Source organism: Canis lupus, chromosome 26 (assembly GCF_048164855.1).
Source record: "Canis lupus baileyi chromosome 26, mCanLup2.hap1, whole genome shotgun sequence".
Taxonomy (NCBI): Eukaryota; Metazoa; Chordata; class Mammalia; order Carnivora; family Canidae; genus Canis; species Canis lupus.
The window spans coordinates 36,471,892-36,496,726 of record NC_132863.1 but is presented as its reverse complement, the minus strand read 5'-3'; the positions used below and the strand labels follow the sequence as shown (position 1 = coordinate 36,496,726).

General features: G+C 45.6%; 1 protein-coding gene across 20 annotated transcripts in view; it reads left to right on the top strand.

Annotated features, from left to right (window-relative positions):
• ZMYND8 (zinc finger MYND-type containing 8) overlaps window positions 1-24,835 on the top strand; it is a 143,671-nt gene that overhangs the window by 18,891 nt on the left and 99,945 nt on the right. For 17 of the 20 annotated variants that reach the window (XM_072801332.1, XM_072801350.1, XM_072801348.1 and 14 more), the window contains one exon: window positions 7,381-7,451. In XM_072801332.1, coding sequence (XP_072657433.1) covers window positions 7,427-7,451 — 25 coding nt within the window. In that variant the 5' untranslated portion in view covers window positions 7,381-7,426. Of the gene's footprint in view, window positions 1-3,389; window positions 3,516-7,380; window positions 7,452-9,475; window positions 9,624-24,835 lie in introns of those variants that run through there. The other 3 variants (XM_072801337.1, XM_072801344.1, XM_072801341.1) reach the window with 3 other exon arrangements.

Below are 24,835 nucleotides of genomic sequence, written 5' to 3'. Positions count from 1 at the left end.
GAAATGTAACAAAAATGCTTGTTCTCACAGCCTTAAACATTGGAGAGGCAGGAGCCTGGTGGTGGTGATGGTGGTGGTGGTGGTGGTGGTGATGGTGGTGGTGGTGGTGGTGGTGGTGGTGTGTTGGGGCGGGGGTGTCAGGACTCCGTTTTAAGGACACTTAACTTGTAGTGCAAAATCCCACCCACCACCAAACTTGGTTTGACTCAGGACTCCCAGCACAACAGATTTGGCCTTTTCCCAAGCCTGACCCACACATCTGTATGCACGCTTGCCTTTACTTATGATTTCTCACTTTTTACACTTCCCCTGATCTCTCAATGCTGTAGCTTGAACCTAGGAGGGAAAAAAAGTAGACTCTTGTTTCGCATTAGCTTCAGAATTTGCCCAGAAGTTCACTACATAAATTTCCAGCCTGGAGACCAATCTAGCATGACTGACTGTAAATGCTGGAAATATATTCAATTGTTGTATTATATGCCAACTTTATGGAGTCAGTAATCTTTTTTCTTTTTTTCCTTTTAGTTAGTGTCCAGCCACTCACCTTTTAGCATCAGTGGGAAAAAGGCTCATTTAATAACAAGAAATGTACCAATTCTAAGTTAAGAAAAGTGTGTGTGAGGCCAGCTTTTAGAGTTAAGAAGTGCAGGCAGTTAATGATGTTGTGTACTTAAAACTGAACAGTGCTACTACCCCACACAAGTCAGTCCAGACACTTAGCTATTTTCTTTGTTCTTATCTTCTGGCTGTAAATGGAAATTACATATTGAGGTTCTTGTGGCCTCCCCAGAAGCAGTATCTAATCACAAGACTCCTGGTTTGGTGCCTTCAACGTTTGCATAATGGTGTGTTTGTTGGGCTGGAAGGAAACCTAAGGGCAAGGCATTTGTCCTCTAAAAGCTTGCATTAAAATGGCTCCCACAGGTTTGCAAAGCCAAGATCTGTTTTCAGATGTGCAGCCCCAGCAAGTTCCCAGCCCTGGACCCAGCTGGCCACTTTCCTCTGGTACCGCGGCCACCACCAAGCATGAGTCTGTAAAAAGTTAATTGCTTCCAAAGTAGCTTATTTTCCCAGTTTCACTAAGGGGGGAAAAATAAATGTCTGCATTGCAGCAGGACTAGGTAGGGACAGCAGTGCTGGCTTACAGAGCAGCCCAATGGGCCTCCTCTCTCCAGCTTTTGAACCAATAGATTTGGAGGAAAGGTTACAGATTGACAAGTGGAGTGGCCAGACTGAGAAGGGGCCTTCTGGAAGTTTCTACCATCTTCCTTTTAGGAGAAGCCTATCTGCCAAGCTGAAGAGTCTCCTACATTCCAGATCTGGGGCATTCCCTCCCCACCCCCACCCCACCCCCTTTTTCTTCTTTTCTTTTCTTTTCTTTTTTCTTTTTTTTTTCATCAAGGTAGACTGATCTTTCTGCCTTGGTTATAAATTTCAGAGGGAGGTAAGAAACTTGGGTTGCTTCCCTTTTTCCTTCTGCTTCCTTAGTCCCCAAAGAGGATGCACAGCTGCAAGGAACAAACAGACACACTGGAGCTTTTGATTCTTCTGTCTCTCTCTGTCTCTCTCTCTTTTTTTTTTTCTTCCTTCAAGACCCTCCAGGATGGATTCACTTTTCTGCTTTGGGAAATTAAGTGGCATTCACGTGGGGGAGGGGGAGTAACTGCTTTTATTAGCTCCAGAAAATGGTCAGTGTTCTGTCTGTAACTAGGAATTAATTATATATAATCACTCAGTAAACTTTCTACAGAGTTTTTCTAATTGCTGCGCATGAACATAGTTAGCCTGTTGGAGCCGAGTCCAGTTACTTTTATAATTAACAGCTCAAAGATTTGAGTCAGAAAGAAAGAAACAATGGGGCCTCTTGGATTATAAACTAGGGGTGAAAACAATGGCTTTTTCTCTTTCTTTTTTTCTTTCTTTTCTTGTAACCCTTTTTCTTTTTAAACAAAACATTCCTCCTTTTCTTTTCCCCGGGAGAACAGTGAGGAAGCTTCTTCTGGTCTTAAATAAGAGAGGGGGGAAAATGAGTCACATTTTTAAAAAGCCAGGATGACAGTAACCCAGAAAACCCTGGAGGCAAAGGTAGGTTTTTAAAAAGTCCAACCACTTCAAATGTGTAATCTCTTTGTTTCTTTGGCCTTCTTCTCTCTCCTGTGGCAGAGGCAACAAACATTTGTCTGCCGAGAGGCCCTAGATCTGGCTTTGCCTCTGGTTGACCCTGAAAAGAAAGATACATGCAAAAGTGGCTCGGCCACCCCACAGCAGAGATTTAGTAAGGGAATATGTTTAGAAGCCCTTTCTCCTTGATCTTAAATGCAAAACAAGTGAGGATTCACCCTTGGCTCCAGGTTGCTAGGGCTGTGCCGCCCTTCCCCCCTCTCCCCACTCTCCTTACAGATAAACAAGCTGGCGGGAGCCATGTCAGCACTGCAGCTAGCTCTGCTGCCAGGCTGTCCCTCCTCATCAAGATTACCTACCTACCGGCCGGCGAGGAGCCAACCTCCCGTCCTTGCCCCGGCACAGCCTTGGGCACCATGCCCTCCTTTCTCCCCTGGAGCTAAAAAGCAGTCACCTTGAAACTCCCCACTCAGCACCAGAGTGGCGAGGCCAATTCTCAGACCTGTAACAACAGTAAATTACATTATCCACTATGAGGCTGTTAGTCCGGCCTCTGGAAGCGGGTTTTGCAAAACCCATTGTTAGTTTTCGGGGCTCTGTTTTGGGGGTGGACAAAAATCTGATTTGTGAGTATCCCGTGCATTGGCTAAGGGAACGTTTGAACTGTTGTTTCTCCTCTGCAGACTGGGATTGTCTTTCCTTGAGGTTAACTGCCTTAGGACTGGCTGGGTATTTGGTGGCCGTTTTCAGGCTTAGAAACAGCCTTTTGCTTTTACCTTGGCCTCAGACAGGGCTGCAGCCCTTTAGCTTGGCTCCTCAGATGGCTGCTGCCCTTGCAACACTTTGATTTTACAGCTCCTTTTTGGTATGGAGGCAGAGCTGGTGGCTTCTAATGTATCAAGAAGGGGGAATGGGCTTCCTCCCTCCCCTCCACTCCCAGCTTGCTCCCTTTTTAACATTTTTGCATTTGTGCAGGCACCTGTCCGGCCGCAGTTGATGCCACAGGGCTGCATAATTCCTAACCTCCCACCCACCTAATTGGAGGGCAAGGGGGCCCCATCTCAGAGCCTCATGTTGAAGGCTGAGGATCTAAAAGGAAAGGGTTTTCCTCAGGAACCTGTGACTTCACAAACTCCCCCTGTCATTGCAGATTTTTTTTTTTTTTTTTAAGCTTCTAAACGTTGGGTTGTTGGTGTCCTTTGGTTGAGCTTTTCCTAGTTCTGATATTTAGGAAGGTGGCTTTGAAACTAGCAGGGCTGCTTCAACAAGAGCTACAGCTATTGAACAACCTGCTACCATTTTAGCTTCAATACAGGAATGAGGCAGTGTTGCCAGACGCCATTTTAAGAATCCTGCATAAATAGCTTAGCTCCCGATGACTCTGCCTGTTTTAGGTGAGTGCTTATATAAAGCTGCTCTGCTAACCATTCCCTTCCCCCCACCCCCAATTTTTAGAAAAAAAAATTAATTGCAGATTTAGGGAAGCATGGTTTTCTTATTTAGATGTTCACTCTTTGTGATCTAGAAGAGGAAGATGTTGTGTCTTGGGGATTAAATATTTCTTACAGCCTGGACCAGTTTGGTATTTTGAATGAAAGTAAAAAGCTAAAGGAAAAGTCATTGCGAATGATGCATGATTCTTGAATTGCCGTGCGATGATCCTCATCTGTAGAACCAGAGTCTTGTGCATGCTGGTTATATATTCTAGCTGGGTTAGATATTCTTGGTTAAAAGTCAAATAGTAGGAGCACTTGGGGAAAAGAAATATCTGGGCATTGTGTATCCAGGCTTCTTCTTCTTCTTCTTCTTCTTCTTTTTTTTTTTTTTTCTATTTTCCTGTCAAAACTAGATGTTTTCTCTTTTCTTTCTCTCTCTCTTTTGGAAGTGTTGAGGGGATGGCATTCCTGGGAATTACGGACCAGCCTTGAGTCCTCAGAATTAATAATCAGAAGGCTTAAGACATCCTGGAGATGCAGCACTTCATCTGCAACTTTTAATTGCTCTTTTTCAGTGCATGCAGGTTAAGAAGTAAGCCTAGGTTTTCTTGCTCAGGCATTGGGGGAGAAATCTTTTCTTCTTTCTGGGACCGGATGGGAAAGTCTGGGGTTGTATTTGCAGACGCTGTTATTTCTTCTTTAATTGCCTGAAATGCATCAGTTTGTGAAATCCAGAGGCAAGTGACTTAGGGTAAATGCGAGTGCAAGAGGTGGTGGCGGTGGGAACAGACAATGTATACAACTAGTTGATGGTGTATTTTCCTGTTGGGGTGAAAGGCTGTTGTTTGGTTTTCAGCTAATTTTACCCTTTTCTTTAGCTGACCCCCCAGCCTCTCCAGTGGACCTTAAAAAAAAAAGTAATGCCAGTTTGAAACAAGGGCTTGTTGTTCCATTGTTTTTGATTTAAATAATCGGGGGTTGCTGGAAGCTTAGCAGATAGCAAAGATGCTGTATATTTTCTAAGACTTTAATGTGTTAATGACAAGAGTTCAAAGTCTTTTCTCCAGATGCAGCTGCTTTTTCTTTTTAATAATTATTATTTGACTTTTTTTCCTCCCCTCCAAATGACTGAACAGTTTTTAACCTAAACTGACCACGATCTGTGGGGCATTCAGACAGGTACAGATCTTTTCTCACCACCACTTTTGATGTAATATTCATAATTTTTTCCCTAATAACATACTAGTCCTTAACACTAAGCCAAAAGGAAAAAAAAAAAAAAGAAACAACAACCACCAAAAAAACTGAGATCAGTGGTGTAGAAAAAAGGAAGTCCCTTTAGATGTGGCTATTCAAAATGACTCATTTTGCATTCTGGTCTTTACTCTTGTAAATGAAGTTTTTTTTCTCTTTTAACGCATAGACACTGCAATTTCCTTTAGTCAAATGCAAGTTATTGTGTGTGTGTGCGTGCATGTGCGTGCACGGGTTCCCTTTGAAAGGATGGTTTGCTGATCTGTGAAAAAAGATGGTTTTCTGAAATTGTGCTTGAAAAATCCTTGGCTGAAGCTGGTGGTGCTATTGCTAAAGTTAGGTGTTTATGGGGCCCACTTGTAATACTTGGAAAGATAAAACGGCTTCACTTTTCTCCCCTTTTCTGCAACAGCAAATAGCCACCACCTAACTAGTTTGCATTTCCCTAGCTTCTCAGCCCTGCCCTGCCTGAAGGACTCAGCTCCTCTGGGCTGCCACCAGCCAAATAATTGTTCTCTTGAAAGCAGTCCTTCAGGATCAATACACCTTTGAATGTTTTCATCACTGCAGAAATCCTTCAAGTGGATTTTGGGGGCTCTGTTCTGCATAACTGTTCTATCACTGTAGGTGTTGGTGGGATTCTAGATGAGCGTTTTCTCTGTCCCTCAAAATATGAGATCGGTTGCAGGAAGTTTAGGATTTCACATACTTCATGCCAGAGAGGGAAACAGAATTCTAGTTGCTAGAAAGATCAAGGTTGCTGTTTGTTCTTTTCAAGTTGACCATCTATCCATCTCTGAGGGCTGTTTGGTTTTTTGTTTTGCTTGTTTTTTATGAAAATGCATTTCCAGTTATCCTAGGCAAGAAACCATCAGCAGTATCCATTTGGACCATGTCCGTGTGTTGCAGGCAGTGTGTTTCTGAGTTGAGAATGTTTGTCTCTGAAGTTGGGAATAAAAAGTATTCATGCTAAAATCACCTTTCACAAATCACCTAGTAACACTGCATGTTAGCAAAGTGTTTAAGAGTGTGCTTCTGATGGAAACCATTTGTGACAAGATGCCAGTTGTTCCTTTGGCGATTGGTGTCTCAGCTTCCTTTATGGCGGCAGTGTAAATGAAATTGTTAATAGGGTTCCGTATCAGAGAGCAAAATGTGTTAATATTCCAATTTTAAACTACCTTTCTTTTCTCTGCTGGGAGTAGTTAAGTTTGAGGCGTGCAAGTTCTTCTAATTTTATTCCGAGCTAAAAATTTTTCCTGTCTGGTTCCCATCCTGAGTCCTCTTCCCCTATCAGACATGGCCCTCTCCTAAAGCCATCTCCAACTGACTGTGAGGTTCCAGGCCTTTTTGGACTCATCCTTTGTCTTGTCACAGTTTCAGACCACAGAACACAGAAGGGACATTCTAATCCTTCCTCTCTCAGCCCTCCTTCCAGTCCTGGCTTTGAGTCTTCCCAATGGAAAAATTGGTGATGCACCCATTTTCTTCATGGTGAATCACAGAGTGATGGAGTTGCAGCTAGAGTACTTTGCTCATATTCTTAACACTTCATTGTCAGCCTGAAGGCTTGGAAAGTGCCAGCACCTCAAACATTTTGCACCTATAAAAGCAGAACTACTGGCTTGCCTGGGAGGTGTGTGTGTGTGTGGGGAACACATGAAGTGGCCTGTACTCTATTCAATGGGAGTTCCAGCTGAGAGAGTGAGAGAAGATTCTGGTGGACCTTCCCAGCTAAGAGGCCTGCTTCCTGCCCCCTGCTTCTCTCCCCAGCCCCCAACTCTCAGCTTGTCTTTTAAATAATCCTTCCTCATTCCACTTTTGTGGTGGGGGATAATTAGTCACAGCTCAAGAGTGCTGAATGCTTTCTCTAAGCCATGCGTGCAACAGAGAGAAACATCCAGGGGGTGGGAGTGTGGACACCCCAAGCCTAATTCCTGGGATAAGTGCTCATGGTGTGAATGTTTTGAGACCAGGCCCTTGCTTCTAACCTGGGCATGTTCTCCCACTTTGCAATTTAACATACGTGTGTGTATATAGATGTTTTTCTTTCTTCCTTTCCTTTTTTTTTTTTTTCCTCTTCGTGTTCCTGCCTCATTGGGAAATCCTAAGAATTAGCCACGAGGTCTGGGAAATGCTCTCTGCCTTGCAAAATTCAGAGATCACAACTCTGGGTACCCTGTGAACCACCTCCAACCTGAACCCGGTATTAACAAGGAGAAACTTGTTTACCTGACGGCTGGGTTCTCATTGGCCCACGGGGGCAGATTGTAATTGTGTGTCTAAAAACGTGCCTTTTTTTTTTTTTTTTTTTTGCATCCCCCAACAGCATGACAACTGCAATAGTAATTTGACTTAAAAAAAGAACAACTTAGTGGTTTGAAGAACTCCTTTAGGAGTCTTAGCACATTGTTGGAAATCTAGTGTGGGTTTCTTCCCCCTTCTCAGCCCTGCATAAGGATGGGAGATTGTCTTCAACGAGGGTGTGTTGTTAGAACTTCTCAATAGCAGCCCCCATGGGGCAAGTTCTCAGTCTACCTAAACGTGAACATAATTTGCTCTGTTTCAGCTTGGCCGAAGAGGAAATAAAAACTGAACAGGAGGTGGTAGAGGGCATGGATATCTCTACTCGCTCCAAAGGTGAGTAAAAATCTTGTATTATCTCTTCCAGCAGAGGAGGAAATTGGAGTTTCTTTTTCTAGTTGTGGTGCAGTGAAGTGTGGCTCTAGGACCCAAGGCTGTAACACTCCCTTGATTTTGAGAGGAACCTTTGATGGATGGACCTAATTTGTGGAGAAATCCGTTCTTTTGATTTCCTTTCCCTTGTGTGTCTGTGTAGGTAGACTTACCTATTGGGAGGTGGGAGGAATTGTCCCAACAGTAAATTTTACTGTGTCATGACTGAAGGGGAGGGTGGCTGGCTGCCTCTACGCAGGGTGACTTTCAGGAATTCGCAATTTAAATAAAGCGCGTTCTAGAAGAAACCAGAGTGCCCAGCTGCTGCTGGGTTTCTCATTTTGTTTTTTTTTTTTTTTTTTTTTTTTTTTTTTAATTTTTATTTATTTATGATAGTCACAGAGAGAGAGAGAGAGGCAGAGACACAGGCAGAGGGAGAAGCAGGCTCCATGCACCGGGAGCCCGACGTGGGATTCGATCCTGGGTCTCCAGGATCGCGCCCTGGGCCAAAGGCAGGCGCCAAACCGCTGCGCCACCCAGGGATCCCTGGGTTTCTCATTTTGATAAGAGGCCTCTTCGGAATCGCAGAAGTGAAACAAAGTTGGCCTACTTTGTTGGAAAATGGTGCTCTTGGTTAGAGATAAAGAGGAGCGCAATAGGACTCTCTGGGATTTTGGGGGGGCCAGTGTTTGCGTTTAGGACCAGACATGGTTGATGTTTTAATTCGGAATCCTGCACTAGACTCCTCAAAATCTTTTAATTGTAGGATTAGTACTTTTCATTTGGTCTGTGTGAGACTGTATGCGGCTTCCCAGAAGGAAATAGTTACTCACTTTTTGTCTTTGGGGTGTTTTTAGGAATAAGCTCCTGGAGCATTTTCCACATTTTGGTTGATGAAAATGCACATCTCCAAACTTAATGGTTGTACCAAGGTGGTGGTTTTCCATCGAGACAAGTCACTGAGTGTCTGCTTTTAGCTGAGGATTATGGGGGAGGTAGGGAGGGCTAGAGAGCGGGTTATTACAGACTCTGCCAGAGAGATCCTGGATCTTTCTAGAATCCAGCTAGAGCACATTAAAAGAAGTGGCTCCCTAGAGATATCTGAAACAACAAAGTTTTTTTGAGGCTTTTTAGAAGATAGCCCTGTCATTTGGGCCAAAGATGAGGGTCAGAGAGGGAGGGCTGTGCCTTGGGGAGTGGAAGCTGGCTGTTGATGGGGGGGTGGGGGTGCAGCATGGTTTGCTGGGGGTGGGTGGGGGTGCCCTAGATGAGAGAAGTCCAGGCTGCCAAGGTGTGTGGTCTGTGCCTGGGGAATAGAGCAGGCTGAGGATTTGGGGAGGGTGGGTTTAGTCAGAGGGCTACTGGTTCTTCACCACAGCCCCCTTTTCCCCCTCCAGTCTAACCTGTGCTGGGCCCACAGCACCTGTAATGATCAGGAGAGCCAAGGGGAAGTTTGTTTTTAAATTTAATTTATTTGGTAGAGAGAGAGAGAGTGTGCATGCAACAAGCAGGGAAGTGGCAGAGGAAGAGGGAGAAGCAGATTCCCCGCTGAGCAAGGAGCCCAGCGCTGGATTCGATCTAGGGTCCTGGGATTATGACTCGAGTTTAACCAGCTGAGCCACCCAGGTGCCCTCATGGGGAAGTTTTGAGCAAGGAAAGAACCTTCCTGAAGAGGGATCTTGAGATGGTTGCTGATGAGGGAGCATGTCCCAGTCCCCTGTGCTCAGCATAGAATGTAAAGAAAGGGATCAGAGAATGGGGTGTGGGGGTGGGGGGGATATCTTTGTCCTCACTCTGGCCCTTACTTGTACACTGTCCCTGTCCCTTCATGTTCTTATCTCTAAAGGGGGATGTGGGTTCAGATTCCTTCCCCCATGGGCTTTTGTAGAAATAGTGCTCACTAACAGTATTTACGAAGGCGTGTTTGTACCTGAAGCCTTTTCTTACTGAATTACTCTGCTTCCTTTAGGAGATGGGAGATGAGGTCACTGAGGCTCTGACTAGCAGCCTCTCTCAGGTCATCAGCATGGGATGAAAGGAACCAAGGCTCCACCTACCACTAGGGAGGCTCTCTTTTCCTGGACACTCAGTGCCTGGAATACCCCGGAGCCTCATAGTGGAGACTTTTCCAGAAGGGTGAGACTCAGGGATCATGAATCTTGCCTCACTTTGCTCAGCCCCCTCACCCCATGTGGGAGAGCCCTCCCCTCATCTTCTTCAGCCCTCCTGGATGCTCCCAGCTCTTTACCAGGTTGTGTCCCCCAATGACTGTGGCACCTGAAGTGATCCCCGTGTGACCACTGTCCATGGTTTCATTGTCCCACTCTGGTCCTGTCCCTACAGCAGCTAGCTCGCTTTCAGAAGACAGATGAGATCCTGCTCATCTTGCAAATTCCTTCCACTGACCTTCCAGTGCCCTCAGGTTCAAGTTGGAGGTCACTGTGGCCTTCCTACCTGGGTTCAACCCACTTGCCTTCATTGACCCCGAGACCTTCTGTTCCACTCTACCAATTTCTCTGCCTGACTCCACTTGAGCTGCCCTGCCTGCTTCCCCTCTGGTCCCTCTTGGGGGCCTTGTGTGTCTTGTGTCCTTTGCTGGGAACAAGCTGCTCTGGGCTCTGCTGCCTATTTCTTTTTTTTGAAGGTTTATTTATTTATTTATTAAATTTTTTTTTAATTTTTTTTTTAATTTATTTATGATAGTCACAGAGAGAGAGAGAGAGGCAGAGACACAGGCAGAGGGAGAAGCAGGCTCCATGCACCGGGAGCCCGATGTGGGATTCGATCCCGGGTCTCCAGGATCGCGCCCTGGGCCAAAGGCAGGCGCCAAACCGCTGCGCCACCCAGGGATCCCTATTTATTTATTTATTTACTTTTCTTTTTTAAAGATTTTATTTATTTATTCATAGAGACATAGCTAGAGAGAGAGGCAAAGACAGGCAGAGGGAGAAGCAGGCTCCATGCAAGGAGCCCGACGTGGGACTCGATCCCGGGTCTTCAAGATCACGCCCTGGGTTGCAGGCGGTGCTAAACCGCTGCGCCACCGGGGCTGCCCGAAGGTTTATTTATTTATTTATGATAGAGAGAGAGAGAGAGAGAGAGAGAGAGGCAGAGACACAGGAGGAGGGAGAAACAGGCTGCATGCCGGGAGCCTGACGCGGGACTTGATCCCGGGACTCCAGGATCGCGCCCTGGGCCAAAGGCAGGCGCCAGACCGCTGAGCCACCCAGGGATCCCCCGTCTGCTGCCTATTTCTTATCTCAGATTCATCTCACACATTCTCTCCCAGGGGCCTCTGGTGGCCACCCAGTCCAAAGGAGCCATTCCACCATTTTCAGTTATATTTTTAAAAGTAACTTCTAATTTTAGAGCAGTTTTAGATTTCTGGATAAGTTGGGATGATAGTGCAGAGTCCTCTCATGTTACCCCTCCCACTCCCCGCACACATCCCGCACATAGAAAGCCCCCCCCCATTATTAACATCAGCCGCTAGCATGGTGCTTTTGGCACGCTTAATGAATCTATATTGGTAGGTCATTATCAACTGAAGTCTGTACGTTGTTCAGATTTCCTTGATTTTTCTACTGAGGTCGTTTTCTGTTCTAAGATCCCACCCAGTAAACCAGATTGCATATAGTTACCATGTCATGGCTCCCCAAGTCTCCTGTTGGCTGTCACAGTTTCTCAGACTTTCTTGTTTTCTGCCGACTTTGATACTTTTGAGGAGTAGTGCTTAGGTATTTTTTGGGATGTCCCTCAGTTGGATTTATCTGTTGTTTTTCCTCACGGCTGGACTTGGGTGGACTGGGATTGCGGGCTTTTTAGGAGGAAGACCACAGACTAAAATGAATTTTCATCACCTCTCATCACATCAAAAGTACATTAAAAAAAAAAAAAGATTTATTTATTTTTAGAGAGAATGCAAGCGACGGGTGGGACAAGAGAGAGAAGGAGAGAGAATCCTGAAACAGACTCCCTGCTGATGGGGGGGCTGAGCCCTTGTGGGCCTCATTCCCATGACCCTGAGATCATGACCTGAACTAAAGTCAAGAGTCCACTACTTAACTGAGAAAATGGTTCAGTCGCCCCTCACGGCTACATGTTACTGAGGTGATTTATCTCTGGTGATGTTGAGTTTGACCACCTGGCTGGTCGGGCTTTGTTAGGTCACCAACCTCCTGTGCTGTACTCTCCGTAAGGTGGTCACGACACCCCCTCCACACCTATTGAGTGGAGGGTACACTCTACTTCCTTGAGGCCCAGAGCTTACATACATATTATTTGGAAGTCTTCCCTAGGAGAGATTTATCCCTTCTCCCCAGTTATTTGTTACTTAGTCATTTATATCAGCATGACTCAGTGCTAGTTTTTATTCATTTTGTTGCTCAAGATGATGTAGCTTTAAGAGGGATGCCTGGCTGGCTTCATGGGTAAAGTGGTGACCCCTGATCTCAGGGTTGTAAGTTTAAGCCCCCCTGGTGTGTGGAGATTATTTACAAATAAAATATTTATTTGATTTTAAAAAAGATTTTATTTATTTGAGAGCAAGAGAGCGAGCATGAGGTGGGGAGAGGCAGAGGCAGAGGGAGAAGAAACAGGCTCTCTGGACCCCAGGATCATGACCCGAGCTGAAGGCAGATACTTAACCCACTGAGCCACCCAGGCGTCCCGAAATAAAATCTTTAAAAAGATTGTCTGGCTTAGGCCATTAGGAGCTCTTTCAATTGGCTCCTGCATCTTTTTGACATCAGTGGGGTTGATTGGTTGGTTGACTCATTAGTTGAACGCTTTCTTACTTTTGGCCACTGCAAGATGTACTAGGCTTATCTTTATATTTTCTGCCTTGGCCCTGGATTTAGCCATTTCCCCAGGGCACCCTGGTTCCTTTTATTGAAGAGTAGCATTGGAAACCATGCTTTGGCTCCTCAGGGTGCTTGTTGCTACGGAGATGTCTTTGTTCCTTGGTCCTCTTGGCCCACACAGCAGGGAAACGTATGTGTGTACACTGACCTGTATGTATATCCACAACCATAAAGATTTCTCTCTGTATCTGCGTTAAACCAAACGTGAGTTTGTACACTTGTCTCCAATTCTGATCCATGACTATGTGGATTATTCCAGTGCTCTCCCCTCCCTTGTCTATAACCTCATGCTCCTGAACTGAGAAAGCTGCCTCTCACCATCTGCCATTTGTTTACTACATTCTGGTACATTTTATTTTACTTTTTTTAAAAAAGATTTTATTTATTTATTCATGAGAGAGAGAGAGAAGCAGGCTCCTTGCAGGGAGTCCGATGCGGGACTCGATCCTGGAACTCCAGGATCATGACCTGAGCCAAAGGCAGACGCTCAACCGCTGAGCCACCCAGGCGTCTCTGGGACATTTTAAATCCTATCATTGGTGTACAGCTTGATGAACTTAAACACATGTATACATTTGTAGGACCACAACCCAGATCAAGAGAATTGAATGTTTATGGCATTCCAGAAGGTTCCTCAAGCTAACTCCAGATTTTCTTCATTGTCCTCCTCCATGACCTTTTACTTCTTATCTGTTTATTAATGGTCGCCTCTGCTGGAATGTAGCCTTCTTCTCTCCCCAGGCACTAGACCACCATGCTCAACCACTCCCTTCCCTTTGAGAAGCAGAGTGGCATAGAGTTTTTAAAAAAACCTATTCTAGAGCCAGATTCCCTGGGCTCACACTCTGGGCTGTCTGCTGCCTAGCTGGGTTCTTCTTCTTTTTCCCCCAGATTTTATTTATTTGACAGAGCACAAGCAGGCATAGGGAGAAGCAGGCTTCCCACTGAGCAGAGAGCCTGATGTGGGGCTCCGTCCCAGAACCCTGGGATCATGACCTGAGTTGAAGGCAGATGCATTACTGACTGAGCCACCCAGGTGCCCCATAGCTGGGTTATTCTTTATGGCTCAGTTTCCTTTTACCCACGGGGATGGTAAAGCTAGAGTTTTGTGGTGAGAATTGAATTTGCTCACAGACACAGACTGCTTAGAACTGGGGCTTAGTATATGCTCAGAAGTGTTAGCCAGTTAGAATCCAAGGACAGGAATAAGCTTGTACTGATAAGCCTGTCAGGTGGAAGCCCCTACTTACCATGTTCTACTGTTTTCCCCACTTACAACCTCTAGAAGGGGATGTGGAAACAGTCGGGGAAACTATGCCCAGACTGTGAAGAGTTGTAAACTTCCCGGAAGGTGGGCTTGGGATAGGCTTCCCATCCTTCTTGGCCTTTGACATTGGAATAAAGCTCGTCTGTAGCCATTTGAGGCTGATTTTCCCAGGGACCTTGCTGTGGTGGGGAAACCATGGCAGGTGGCGGGGAATGGAAGGGGTCACCTGGTTTTGAGGGAGACCTATCTTTCCCCACGGATTGCCTTGGATGTCTTTGTGTGGAACTGAGCTCCTGTGTTCCAGGGTTGGGTGGCCAGCGTCTAGAGCGTTAGGTCAGGTGAGTCAGTTGCATTCCCAGAGGCCTAGAGCTACAATCTTGGGTTGCTCAGGTTCTGAGAGCTGAGGTCAGCATGGTCAAAATGAGATGATTGTAAAGGCTGACTTAACTTTCTCTTCAATCCTAATTATCTCTTAAGTCCATGGTGGGATGATCTAGATCCCTCAAAAGCTTACTTCTCCAGATTGTTTCTTTCTTTTTTATTTTATTATTTTTTTAAGATCTTATTTATTTATTCACGAGAGAAAGAGGCAGAGATACAGGCAGAGGGAGAAGCAGGCTCCATGCAGGGAGCCTGATGGGACTCGATCCCGGGTCTTCAGGATCACACCCTGGGCTGAAGGTGGTGCTAAACCGCTGAGCCACATGGGCTGCCCGTCCAGACTATTTCTTGTGGTTTGGGAAGTTTCAATGCTTCACGCCCCAAATGACACCATTGGGTCAGGAGTCTTTGTGAGCCACGGAAGCCTGTTCTGGTTAATTGGAGTAGAAAAAGGATGCCTGGAAAGTGGTCCCTTGGCTCACAGGGTTGATGGGAAGGCTAGAGGTCCAGGGCTGTTCTGGGGTGTAGAGCCAGTGCACAACAACCTCAAGGTCAACAGGGTAAAGTCCTCTGGGAGAGTCCCTCCTCTTGTTTCATGCATCTGCCCTTTGGCCAGGGAAGGGCTGGTGTTTGGACACCTGGTCCACCCACCAACTGCCTCTACCAGGGAGGAAGTAATTCTTTAGGACATGACGTGGGCACTCTGGCATCTTGGGAAACTGGCACCATCATTCCCTACTTGCAGGTGGTGAGTAGGCCCTGAACTGTACTGTGCTTGGGAAACTTAGAAAACTCTAAAAAAACGGACTTGACAATTCTTTAATCATATTCCAATATCTAGACCATACGACTCTTCAGGTTCTGTAACTAAATTTCAGTTTGTACACCCATGACACGCAGTCACTTATTAACTGAGTAATTCCTGAGCCAGTCATTGCCATCATCCCAGCCTTGGCATTTACTGGAGCGTTTTCATTCTCTGGAGACAAAAGCTTTCAAGCTTTCAAGATGTCAGGTTGACATTTATGTCCGAGGGTAATGATCTGCTGAAAGATGCTCAAACATAAATTGGGAGTACTGTCCAGATGCCAGGTGTGTTTGCCTAGCTGATATTTTTTGAGTACGTATTAGGTGCCTAGTATTGTATGCAAATTACTTCATTTGATTTTTATAATCATGCTGTGATGTACATGTGTCGTTATTCCCATTTTACAGCCAAGGAAACTGAGGCTCGGTGGGATTAATGGAGTTGCGAAGTGGAAAACTGGGGTCAGATTTTACCTTTGAGCTTAAAGCTCTGTACATAGCCATGTGCTCTGTTCCCAAGGGTGTCAAGTCAGATGTCTGTAAGGTAGATGAGTGAGATGAGCTGGCTGGAGCCTTTGAACAGCAGAGTGCCTGCTCTAATGCGGGAGTGTGCATCTATTTGACTGCTGACCAGCAGGAATATGGCTCATCCAGTGTTGCCCGGATTTTTTTTTTTTTTCCTCCTGTAAAAATGCCGACCTGGAAATGTGGTTTGTGCAGGCCAATTTCTCAAAGACCACGTATGAACCGAACAAAACACATCTCCAGGTCAGAAAGTGGCTTGTCAGTTTGCATTCTCTGCACGAGACTGGTCACAGCAAAGTTCCTTGCAGGATTTTGGCCACACGATGCACGGCTCAGAGCAAGCCCCTCCAAGGCTAGGGACCTGAAAAATGATGGTCTCCGGGAGTTCATGTCTCCATACAAAGGCTCCCCTGTTTGGGCTGCTTTTGCCTCTTGATCCTGCCATGTGTGCATTTTGCAGTAATGATTGTGCTGTGCGGATGCCAGGCTGCCAAAGCTGAAACCATTTTTAAAAATGTCTGTGTAATGTCACCCGCAGAAGGGAATGAGCCACTTGGAAACTGTGCACAGATGCAGCGGAAGCCCAAGATATTAAAATCTTGAACAGTATCATTCTTGCTGAGATTTGCCTGGGTTAGGGATATGTTTTCCGAGACAGGATGCTAGAGAATATACAATTATAGCAATTTGCTAACCAGCCTCAGACCTTAATTAGTACAGGATCCTTGTTCTCACTGTTGTATGTAAATTAAGACTGTTTCACAAAGGGATTGTTTATGAGGATGGCTATGAGATAGAGACCTTCTGCCATTTTATTTTTTCCTCAAGGAAACTCTTTAAGAAAATATAACCATAAACATTCTTAAATCACAGTGTGATGCAGAAGTGCCGAGAATTTTCTTTTAAAAAATGAGCATCAGTATTTTTTAACTCTATTTTGGCTCTTCTGCAGCGTAAGAAGTGCCATCCATGTACTGCGCAATGGAAAGCATTTATTTATGAGTTAGATTACCAGATTGTTCCTCACCCAAGAAGGTTTAAAATGTCCTGGAATTCTGAAGATGTTGGATAGTAGGCTTTCCAAATGAGAAATCTACCTTCTCTTGGCCAGAGTAGCATCTGCTGTGCATGTGTTCTTGGGACCCTGTCTCCCCTGCTTGTGCAGTTCAGTTTTGTGGTTCACTTGTGGAAAACTTTGTGTTTGCCCCATTTTTTTTAGCCCCATTTTTGAAGCCTGACCCACGCTATATGTTTATGTGACTTCTGTTGTTCTAGAAGACTGTGATCTAAAATTGACTGCTTTAGTTTAAAAAGAACGGTTTCCTTTTCTTCTTCCAATTGCTGGTAGAGGTTAGGTACCAGGTCCAAGGACTTTTAGAGATCCTGGTACTTTTTTTTGTCTGAAACTTTCTTTTTTTTTTTTTTTTTTTTAAATTTTTATTTATTTATGATAGTTACACACACACAGAGAGAGAGAGAGGCGCAGAGACACAGGCAGAGGGAGAAGCAGGCTCCATGCACCGGGAGCCTGACGTGGGACTCGATCCCGGGTCTCCAGGATCGCGCCCTGGGCCAAAGGCAGGCGCTAAACCGCTGCGCCACCCAGGGATCCCTGTCTGAAACTTTCAAATATAGGTTTGATCCCTTGATGGTGGGTATTCCACCATTGACTTGAGGGGAGCAAGTTTGGAAAGCCCATGTCTCATAGTGGGGGTCAGTTGCAGTATCATGGGGCCCTTCCAACCATCACCCCGAGTCCCTTCTGCCCACCTCCATCTTTCTTGGGGATCTAGAAATCTGGCATTTCATGGACTTTAAGAACAACAAAAAAAAACAAAACCCAAACCAAAAGCTTTATTGAGATATAATTGACATATTGTACAAATCTCCATTTTAAAGTATAAACTTTAAGTAGTTTTGAATATGTTCACAGTGTGGTGCAAATCACCAGGACTGATTTTTAACATTTTCCTCATCCCAGTGAGAAACCGCATCCGCATTAATAGTCCCTCCCCATTGTCCCTTACCCCAGCCCTGACAACCAGAAATCTACCTTCTGTGTCTGTGAATGTACTTAATTTTGCTTGTTTCATACAAATGAAATTACAGAGTATATGACCTTTTGTGTTTGACTTCTTAGACCTGATGCTTTCAAGACTCATCCATGTTGTCGCGTGTACACAAGTACTTCATTCCTTTTTACGGCGGAATACTGCTCTATCATGGGTATATTACATTTTGTTTATCCACTCATCCATCTGTTAACAGACATTTGACTTTTTTTTTTTTAGATTTTATTTATTTATTCATAGAGACACAGAGGGAGAATGAGAGGCAGAGACACAGGCAGAGGGAGAAGCAGGCTCCATGCAGAGAGCCTGACGTGGGACTTGATCCAGGGTCTCCAGGATCACGCCCCAGGCTGCAGGCGGCACTAAACCGCTGCGCCACCGGGGCTGCCCCAGACATTTGACTTGATTCCACTCTTTGGCTACTCTGAATAAACGCTGATGTGAAAATTTTGTATGCGTTTTGTGGGGATGTATGCTTTGTATTTCTCTTGGTTATAAACCTAGGTAGGAGTCTGGGGTTTGGGGTCATTGGGTGACTGTTTAATGTTTTGATGAATGTATAGATTTCTTTTACACATTAAAATCTCTCCCACATCTACCCTCTTGACCCTGTGTGTTTTCTACTAGCAACTCTTCTTGTTTCTGGACTCTTCTTCAAACCCAGACTCCTTACAAGAAGTGTCTATATTCATGTCTTGGATTCTTCACCTCCTGATATGTCCTGCTAGCTCCATTGTGGCTTCCACGTGGTCCCTCCACATTAGCTTCCTCACTGCACTTTTGCAGACTCCCTGTTACTTTTTCTGGTGGAGCTTTTTGGGGCTTGTTCACTTTGATCTGAGAGGGGTATTGGACATTGCTCTTCATTCGTCTCCTGGAAACCATCTCTTCCTTTGGCTGTTTTTTTTTTTTTGCCATCTCCATCCTGGTTCTCCCCCTCTTTTCCTGGCACATTCTCTTCGGCCATTAAGTGTTGGCGTTGTAGAAAGCTTGGCCCTGTCCTCCTCTCTCCCAGCGTGTTCTTTCCCTGAGTGATCTCGCCCACATCCGTAGCTTTGTGACTCACACATTTTTTATTTCCAACCTAGATTTTTTTCCTGAGTCATGAGGCAGAGAGGGCCAGCTGCCTACCTGGCTTGCCTACCTGTTGTTCACAGGGGTCTTAGACTCTGTGTGTCCCAAGCTGATTTCACATCTCCCCACCTGCTTTCCTGCTGCCCACCCCTCCTAGCCCCCAGCAAAACAACTGCTTTTCTACCGTGATGGATAAGCCAGTGCTCTGCTAGTTGGCTGGGTCAGAGATATGGGAGTTATTCCTAATTTGTCTGTCTTTTTGCCTTTTTGTGTCATTTTCTTTTTTTTTTTTTTTTTTTGTGTGTGTGTGTCATTTTCTTACAGTGTTAGGTCCTAAGTATCATTCTGTATGTTATCATTCTTGTAGAACAGTGGTCTCTTGGCTCGTCCTGTGGTCTCTGTCCTGCCCACCACCCAAATCTTTGTGTAAGGGACCTCTATGGCTCCCACCTCCCGTTTAAAGCTCTTACGTGCTTTCTCCTTAGTTTTAGGATGAAGATCAAAATCCTAAAACCCCTATATGTTGCCTTCCTGCTTACCCTTTCAGCCTTTCACTCTGTTCCCCTTTTCTCTCTTACTTGGGCCACACTGATCCTTTAGATTCCAGAGAGTGCCATCTCTAGCCATGGGATCTTTTCTCCTTCTTGGGAGATCCTGTCATCACCTTTCTCCTAACCTCCCAACCCCCCTGAGTATAAGGCTCTGGGTCCTGCCTTTTGTTTTCCTTGATCCTCCTGTGCCTGCTGCCTTTTAACTACCGCTGTGCCTGTTCTGGTTGGTGTGCAATAAATATTTATTTTGAACGAACAAGTGAATGGCTTGACTTTGTCTATCAGATGGATAGAACTTTTATCCTGGAGAACCAAGTAAAAACAGCCTTTCAGCTAGAGAGGATGGCTTTGTTTCCAGCATAATCCGTGCCTGGAAATAATTACCCAAGCTCAGATGTCTGCTTTCCCTGAAACGATTGGTGGCCTGTCTTTCTTTCCCTCCAGGGATATAGCACTCTATGAAATGGCCCCCTTCCCTCAGATTTCTTTCCCTTCTCAAAGTAGTAATACCACTCTGGTAGGGCCCTTTCCAAAACACAAGTCCAATTGTTCTGCTATTCTGCTTTAAATTTCCAAGGGGTCCTGAAGACCACTGTCTTGAGCAGAGAGTGAGATTCAAGGCCTATCCTCATCCCTGCAGACCTGCCCCTTGTCCTGTACAGCCTTTCAAGGCTGAGTGTGGGTCTTGTCATAGAGGGGGTTCTCCTGCTCCGCATAGAGGCTCACCTTTGCATGTCCTTCCAGACTGCTCTCCTAGATGACTGCCTTAGTATCACTTTCTCCTCATGCTTGGGGAGCCAGGCCCCCCTTCTTTCTGAGCCTTTATTTACACCTCCTTCAGTGGAGTCCTTTGGCTTCCAAAGTCAAAATCACCCTGGAAAGTCCCTTAAATTGTCCATGAAAGTACAACAATCAGTTCTGATCAGGCATTCTTATACGTACTAAAGGCTTGAGAATTTTCGAGCTGGGCTGAGGAAGGAATCAAAGGCTAGTCCACATACATATTTCTAGGCATCACATCATTATGCCTTGAAGACACCTGCTAAATCCCTCAAGTAGGGATGGGTGGAGGATTCTGAGGTATTCTTGCTCACTTGCTGTGCTGGCTTTTTTGTCTGTTTAATACAGAGCTTCTTACAGTGATGCTGTCTGCTATATGAGGTTGTTTACATTTACATTAATTTTTTCTTAAAGGTTTCATTTATTTATTTATGAGAGACACACAGGGAGAAGCAGGCTTCTTGTGGGGAGCCTGATGTGGGGCTTTATCCCAGGACCCTGTGATCACAACCTGAACTAAAGTCAGAGGCTCAATCACTGAGCCACCTAGGTGCTCCATCATTTACATTAATTAAAATTAAAAAAAAAATTGTAGTGTACTAGCTACATTTCAGTTGTCCAGTAGTTGCCTGCAGCTTAGGTGGCCATATTAGATAGCACAGGTATAGAACATTGCTATCATTATAGAAAGGTCTATTGGACAGCACTGCTCTGTAGCTTTAACACCTTGGTGGGTGGTGTGCTGGATGCCATTGGTGAAAATTATCTAGTCAGGGATCGGCACAGCATAGAAGATGCTGAATGAATAGTTACTGCATCAGAGATCAAGTTTTGCCAGTTCAGACCCTCCTGGACCTCCTCTTTTTTCCAAAAAGCTCTGTCAAGAGAGTATGGCTGTCTCCCTGTGTTCTCAAGTTGCCATTTCTTGTCTAGGCCCCACTGAACCGACTTTCTGCCAGGCCCCTTGACATCGTGAAACGCTGGCTGGGAGACAAATAGCACAAGATAATGCTGGGCCACCCTCTCTCCAGCCTCCCAGATAAAACGTCTGTTGTAAAATTCATTTACCTGTGTGTCTCTGCCTAAGTGGTTATGGGCACCACCAGGTCTGTCTCACCTCTGATCCCCACAGTACTATAGGTTTATCGTAGCTGCTCAGTAAGTGTTTTTTTTTTTTTAAGTATCTCTTCCAAGAAATATAAACTAATTCAGGGAAGAAAATGGATTATTGGATTTTCTTTTCCAGCGCTAAAGGTAGCACATCTCTTTGTGACATAGGCAGGCCATTCCAAGGACCCAGAGGAGGTCCTGCAGGACAAACCAAGAGGATCCTTGGCTTTGTGCAAGATTTGGGACACCTGGGTGGCTCGGCCGTTGAGCATTCGGCCCAGGATGTAATCCTGGAGTCCCGGGATTGAGTCCCCTGTTGGGCTCCCTGCATGGAGCCTGCTTCTTCCTCTGCCTGGGTCTCTATGTCTCTGCCTCTCTTTCTGTGTCTCTCATGAATAAATAAATAAATTCTTAAAAAAAAAAAAAGGAATCAAATACAGCCAGGAGCTCGGGATCCAGTTCTTAGTTGTTATAAGGTGTTTGGGGGCCTAGGATGAAACTCAGAGGATGATTCACTTTTCAGGCTTCCCTGCTGGGATGGGGACATGGCTGCTTTGGTTTACTCAGATGCAAGGTGAGACTTACAGCATGAGTAAGTGGGGCCTAGCAGAAACACAGTAGGTGGAGCCTTTCTAAAATGGAGTCTCTTCTGCTTCCCTATCTCATTTGTAACAAGCCGAAGTATACAAAGAAAAAGCTAAAAATCTCACTCCCCCCCATAACCGATGTTAAGTGATTGATAGATTTTCATTTATTCTTTCTCCCCCACTTAGAAAAATATAAACAAACTTCTGTAGGGGCGAAAAAGTTCTCTTCTGGATTCATTGGCCGGTCTGATAATTTGATTGATGTATGACACACTAACAGGATGAAAACAAACAAGCTTAATGCATGAATACGTGAGAAAGACCCAGAAAAACGGAGTGACTCCCGGAAATGGCCAAAGACATCTCCTTGGACCCACCATCTTCAGCTGAAGACAGAGGGTGTTGGGGGCAGGGAGTTATGGGAGGTCACCAGGAAAAGCACGAGAACAAGAGTTAGGTTGTTATGCAGATTTAAGTCGTCTTCCCCTTGAATAAGAGTTTCTAGTTTATTCCCCTTTTCCTGGTACAGCTGGGGATATATTCTTACAAATGGAGATTTTCCTTACACATGTAAATGTATCTTACAAAAGGCTAATTTCTACCTGGTGTTCTCAGAGCTACTCCTGCATTTGCAGTTTCTTAAAAATAACCAGGCTGAATTAATCCTGGTGCTCCAGAGATGGGTTTTGGGGTGGCAAATCCCGCTCCCCTGCGGTACCAGGGTGGGGTTGAATTTCTGGGACTTGGCCATCCTAGCAGAGCGTCCCTTATCTCTTTTCCCTGTACTTGCCTTCTTGCTCTTCTCTGCTTTACTCTGCCTTTTTTTTTTTTTTTTTAAATTTTTATTTATTTATGATAGTTACAGAGAGAGAGAGAGGGAGGCAGAGACACAGGTAGAGGGAGAAGCAGGCTCCATGCACCGGGAGCCCGATGTGGGATTCGATCCTGGGTCTCCAGGATCGCGCCCTGGGCCAAAGGCAGGCGCCAAACCGCTGCGCCACCCAGGGATCCCTACTCTGCCTTTAAGAGATTTTCAAGGTTAGATTTAATTACCTTGATGGTTAAAGAACAATAGAGACCTTGGCAAATGGGGAGTTTTGCCTTCCATCCGTGGAGGGTGGGCAACTTGGAGGATTGTTTCATGTGGAAATAGAGACCCTAAGTGGCCAGATCATCTGCTCTCTGTTGTTTAAGAGAAGCTAGTAATCTGGATTTATTCTAGGTACAATTTCTGCTAATTTAAAAAGTATCGCCTAGCTGGAAGTGGGCTGAATTCAGTTTGAGGTCCTTCGTTGGACCACCACAGGCCCAGGCCATGGTTGTAGGCTGATGTCCTGGTCATTGCTCCCCATCTAGGTCACTGGATCATCATATCAGTTGTCACTAGGGCCCCCTTCCTAATAAGGTGACCTGGTTTTGTCCTTCATCTCTTTAGCCACCTCCAGGAACCCCCTATCCCCACACAGCAGTTGGGGGAATGTCATTCAAACTAGGTTGCTATTTCTTGGGTTGGGACCAGACACACTAGTTGGTGGGAATCGTTTGAGGAAATATGTACATTTAAAATCTAGACTTCCGTCGAGTCTGGTGAGGTAGAGACCATACAGAGCAGACTCATGGCTAAGAGCTGGATGGAAAGAAGGTGAACCTACCAAGTCCACACTGCTGCACTCATTTAGAGACGTGCTTGCGCTCCGCTCCCCTTGAGTCCTTGCCTCGTATTGTGGGGACAGAATCAGAGCATCCCAGTGAGGATTCAGGGAGGGGTTGAAAAGAGATCCTCAGGCTTTTTTTTTTTTTTTTTAAGAATTTATTTATTTGACAGAGCACAGACAGAGGGAGCAGCAGACTGGGAGAGGGAGGGAGAAGCAGATTCCCCGCTGAGCAGGGAGACTGATGTGGGGCTAGAGCCCAGAATCCGGGGATCATGACCTGAGCTGAAGGCAGAGGGTCAACCGACTGAGCCCCCCGGGTGCCCTATCCTCAGGCTTAAAATGGTCTGTGGAGAAAAAGGGCAGAGAATCAGGACTAAAAAATTTGGTTAAATGGTCATCATGGTGGGTGGTCTCCCAGTGGGGAGCTTGTTTTCCCTGGAGAAAGTCATTACCCCTCTTTAACTCTAGGTGACTCTGAGACAATAGCTCTCTGCAAGAAGAATGCAGAGCCGGAAAATAGGTGGCTTGTGAAAACCTCCGGAGTTTCCCCCTATGGTTTCTCAGTAATTGTGTTTAGCTGCAAGGCCCCATCCTGCTCGGGAAATAAATCCTTACTTAATCCCCTCCTTCTGGGGAAATGGGCTCTTTAGGCAAGAAACTGGAATGGCCGAGTACCTGTTGAGAAGGGAATTTCCTCTCTAGGGTTCTGGTTTCTCTCTTTCGGACCCTGAAATGGCCACGGCCTCTTGTGTCCTCTTCCCCATTAACTTTATACCCCTCCTGCCTTCTTGGATTGCTGGGAGAAATTCGTAGACCGGAAACAGGGAAGGGGAGCTTCTGGTGAGTCAGGTCTGCTGGCACACCTTCGACCTTGGCTAACCCTTGTTGCTCATTTACCTAGTCAGATGTGTGTCCTTGGGGACACCTCTGAGCCAGGCCCTGAGCCACGCGTTGGTCTATGGCAAATAGAGACAGAAAAACAGATTGAGCTCACACTTTGGTGGAGACACACACACAAAAACAGTGAATCAGCAAAAGAAGAAAATAATTTTTGATAATTTTCAGTGAGAGATGACTGCAGTGAAGACAGCAGGAACAGCAACACACAAATGCGTGCGCGCACACACACACACACAGATACACACAACCAAACCCACCCTTCAAGATGATAAGGGGGCTGGAGGCTGGAGGGTGATGTTTGAGCCAAGAGCAGTAGTTGCCAGGTATGGGAGGATTAGGCATTATTAGGCATTGAACATTCTAGATGGAAGCGTCAGCAAGTATACATGGGCTTGGCTTGTGTGTAGCCATTGTTACGGTTCGGTGGAAGGGGGAGAAAAGGAGAAAAGACCTACCATGTGTGGGGGCATGTAGGTCTGGACAAGCTATTGAGTGTGTAGAATAAGCCCCTCAAGTTTTAAGCAGGGGCTGCCTGTCTTGCCTAGGTTTGAAGAAGGCTGCTGTCAAGGGGCAAGTGAATAGTCCTGGTGCTTTGGCTCAAGGTAGGCAGCTGTGAAGGTAGGACTGAACAAGATAGGGCAGATGATGGGCAGGGAAGGAACACCCCTCTGCAGAGTGCTTGCTCTGTGCCAGGCACCACGTAGGCACTAACCCTGCAAGGTTGGGCATCCTTAATACATTGTGCAGGTTGCTAGGAATCAGGCCAGTTTCGAGACC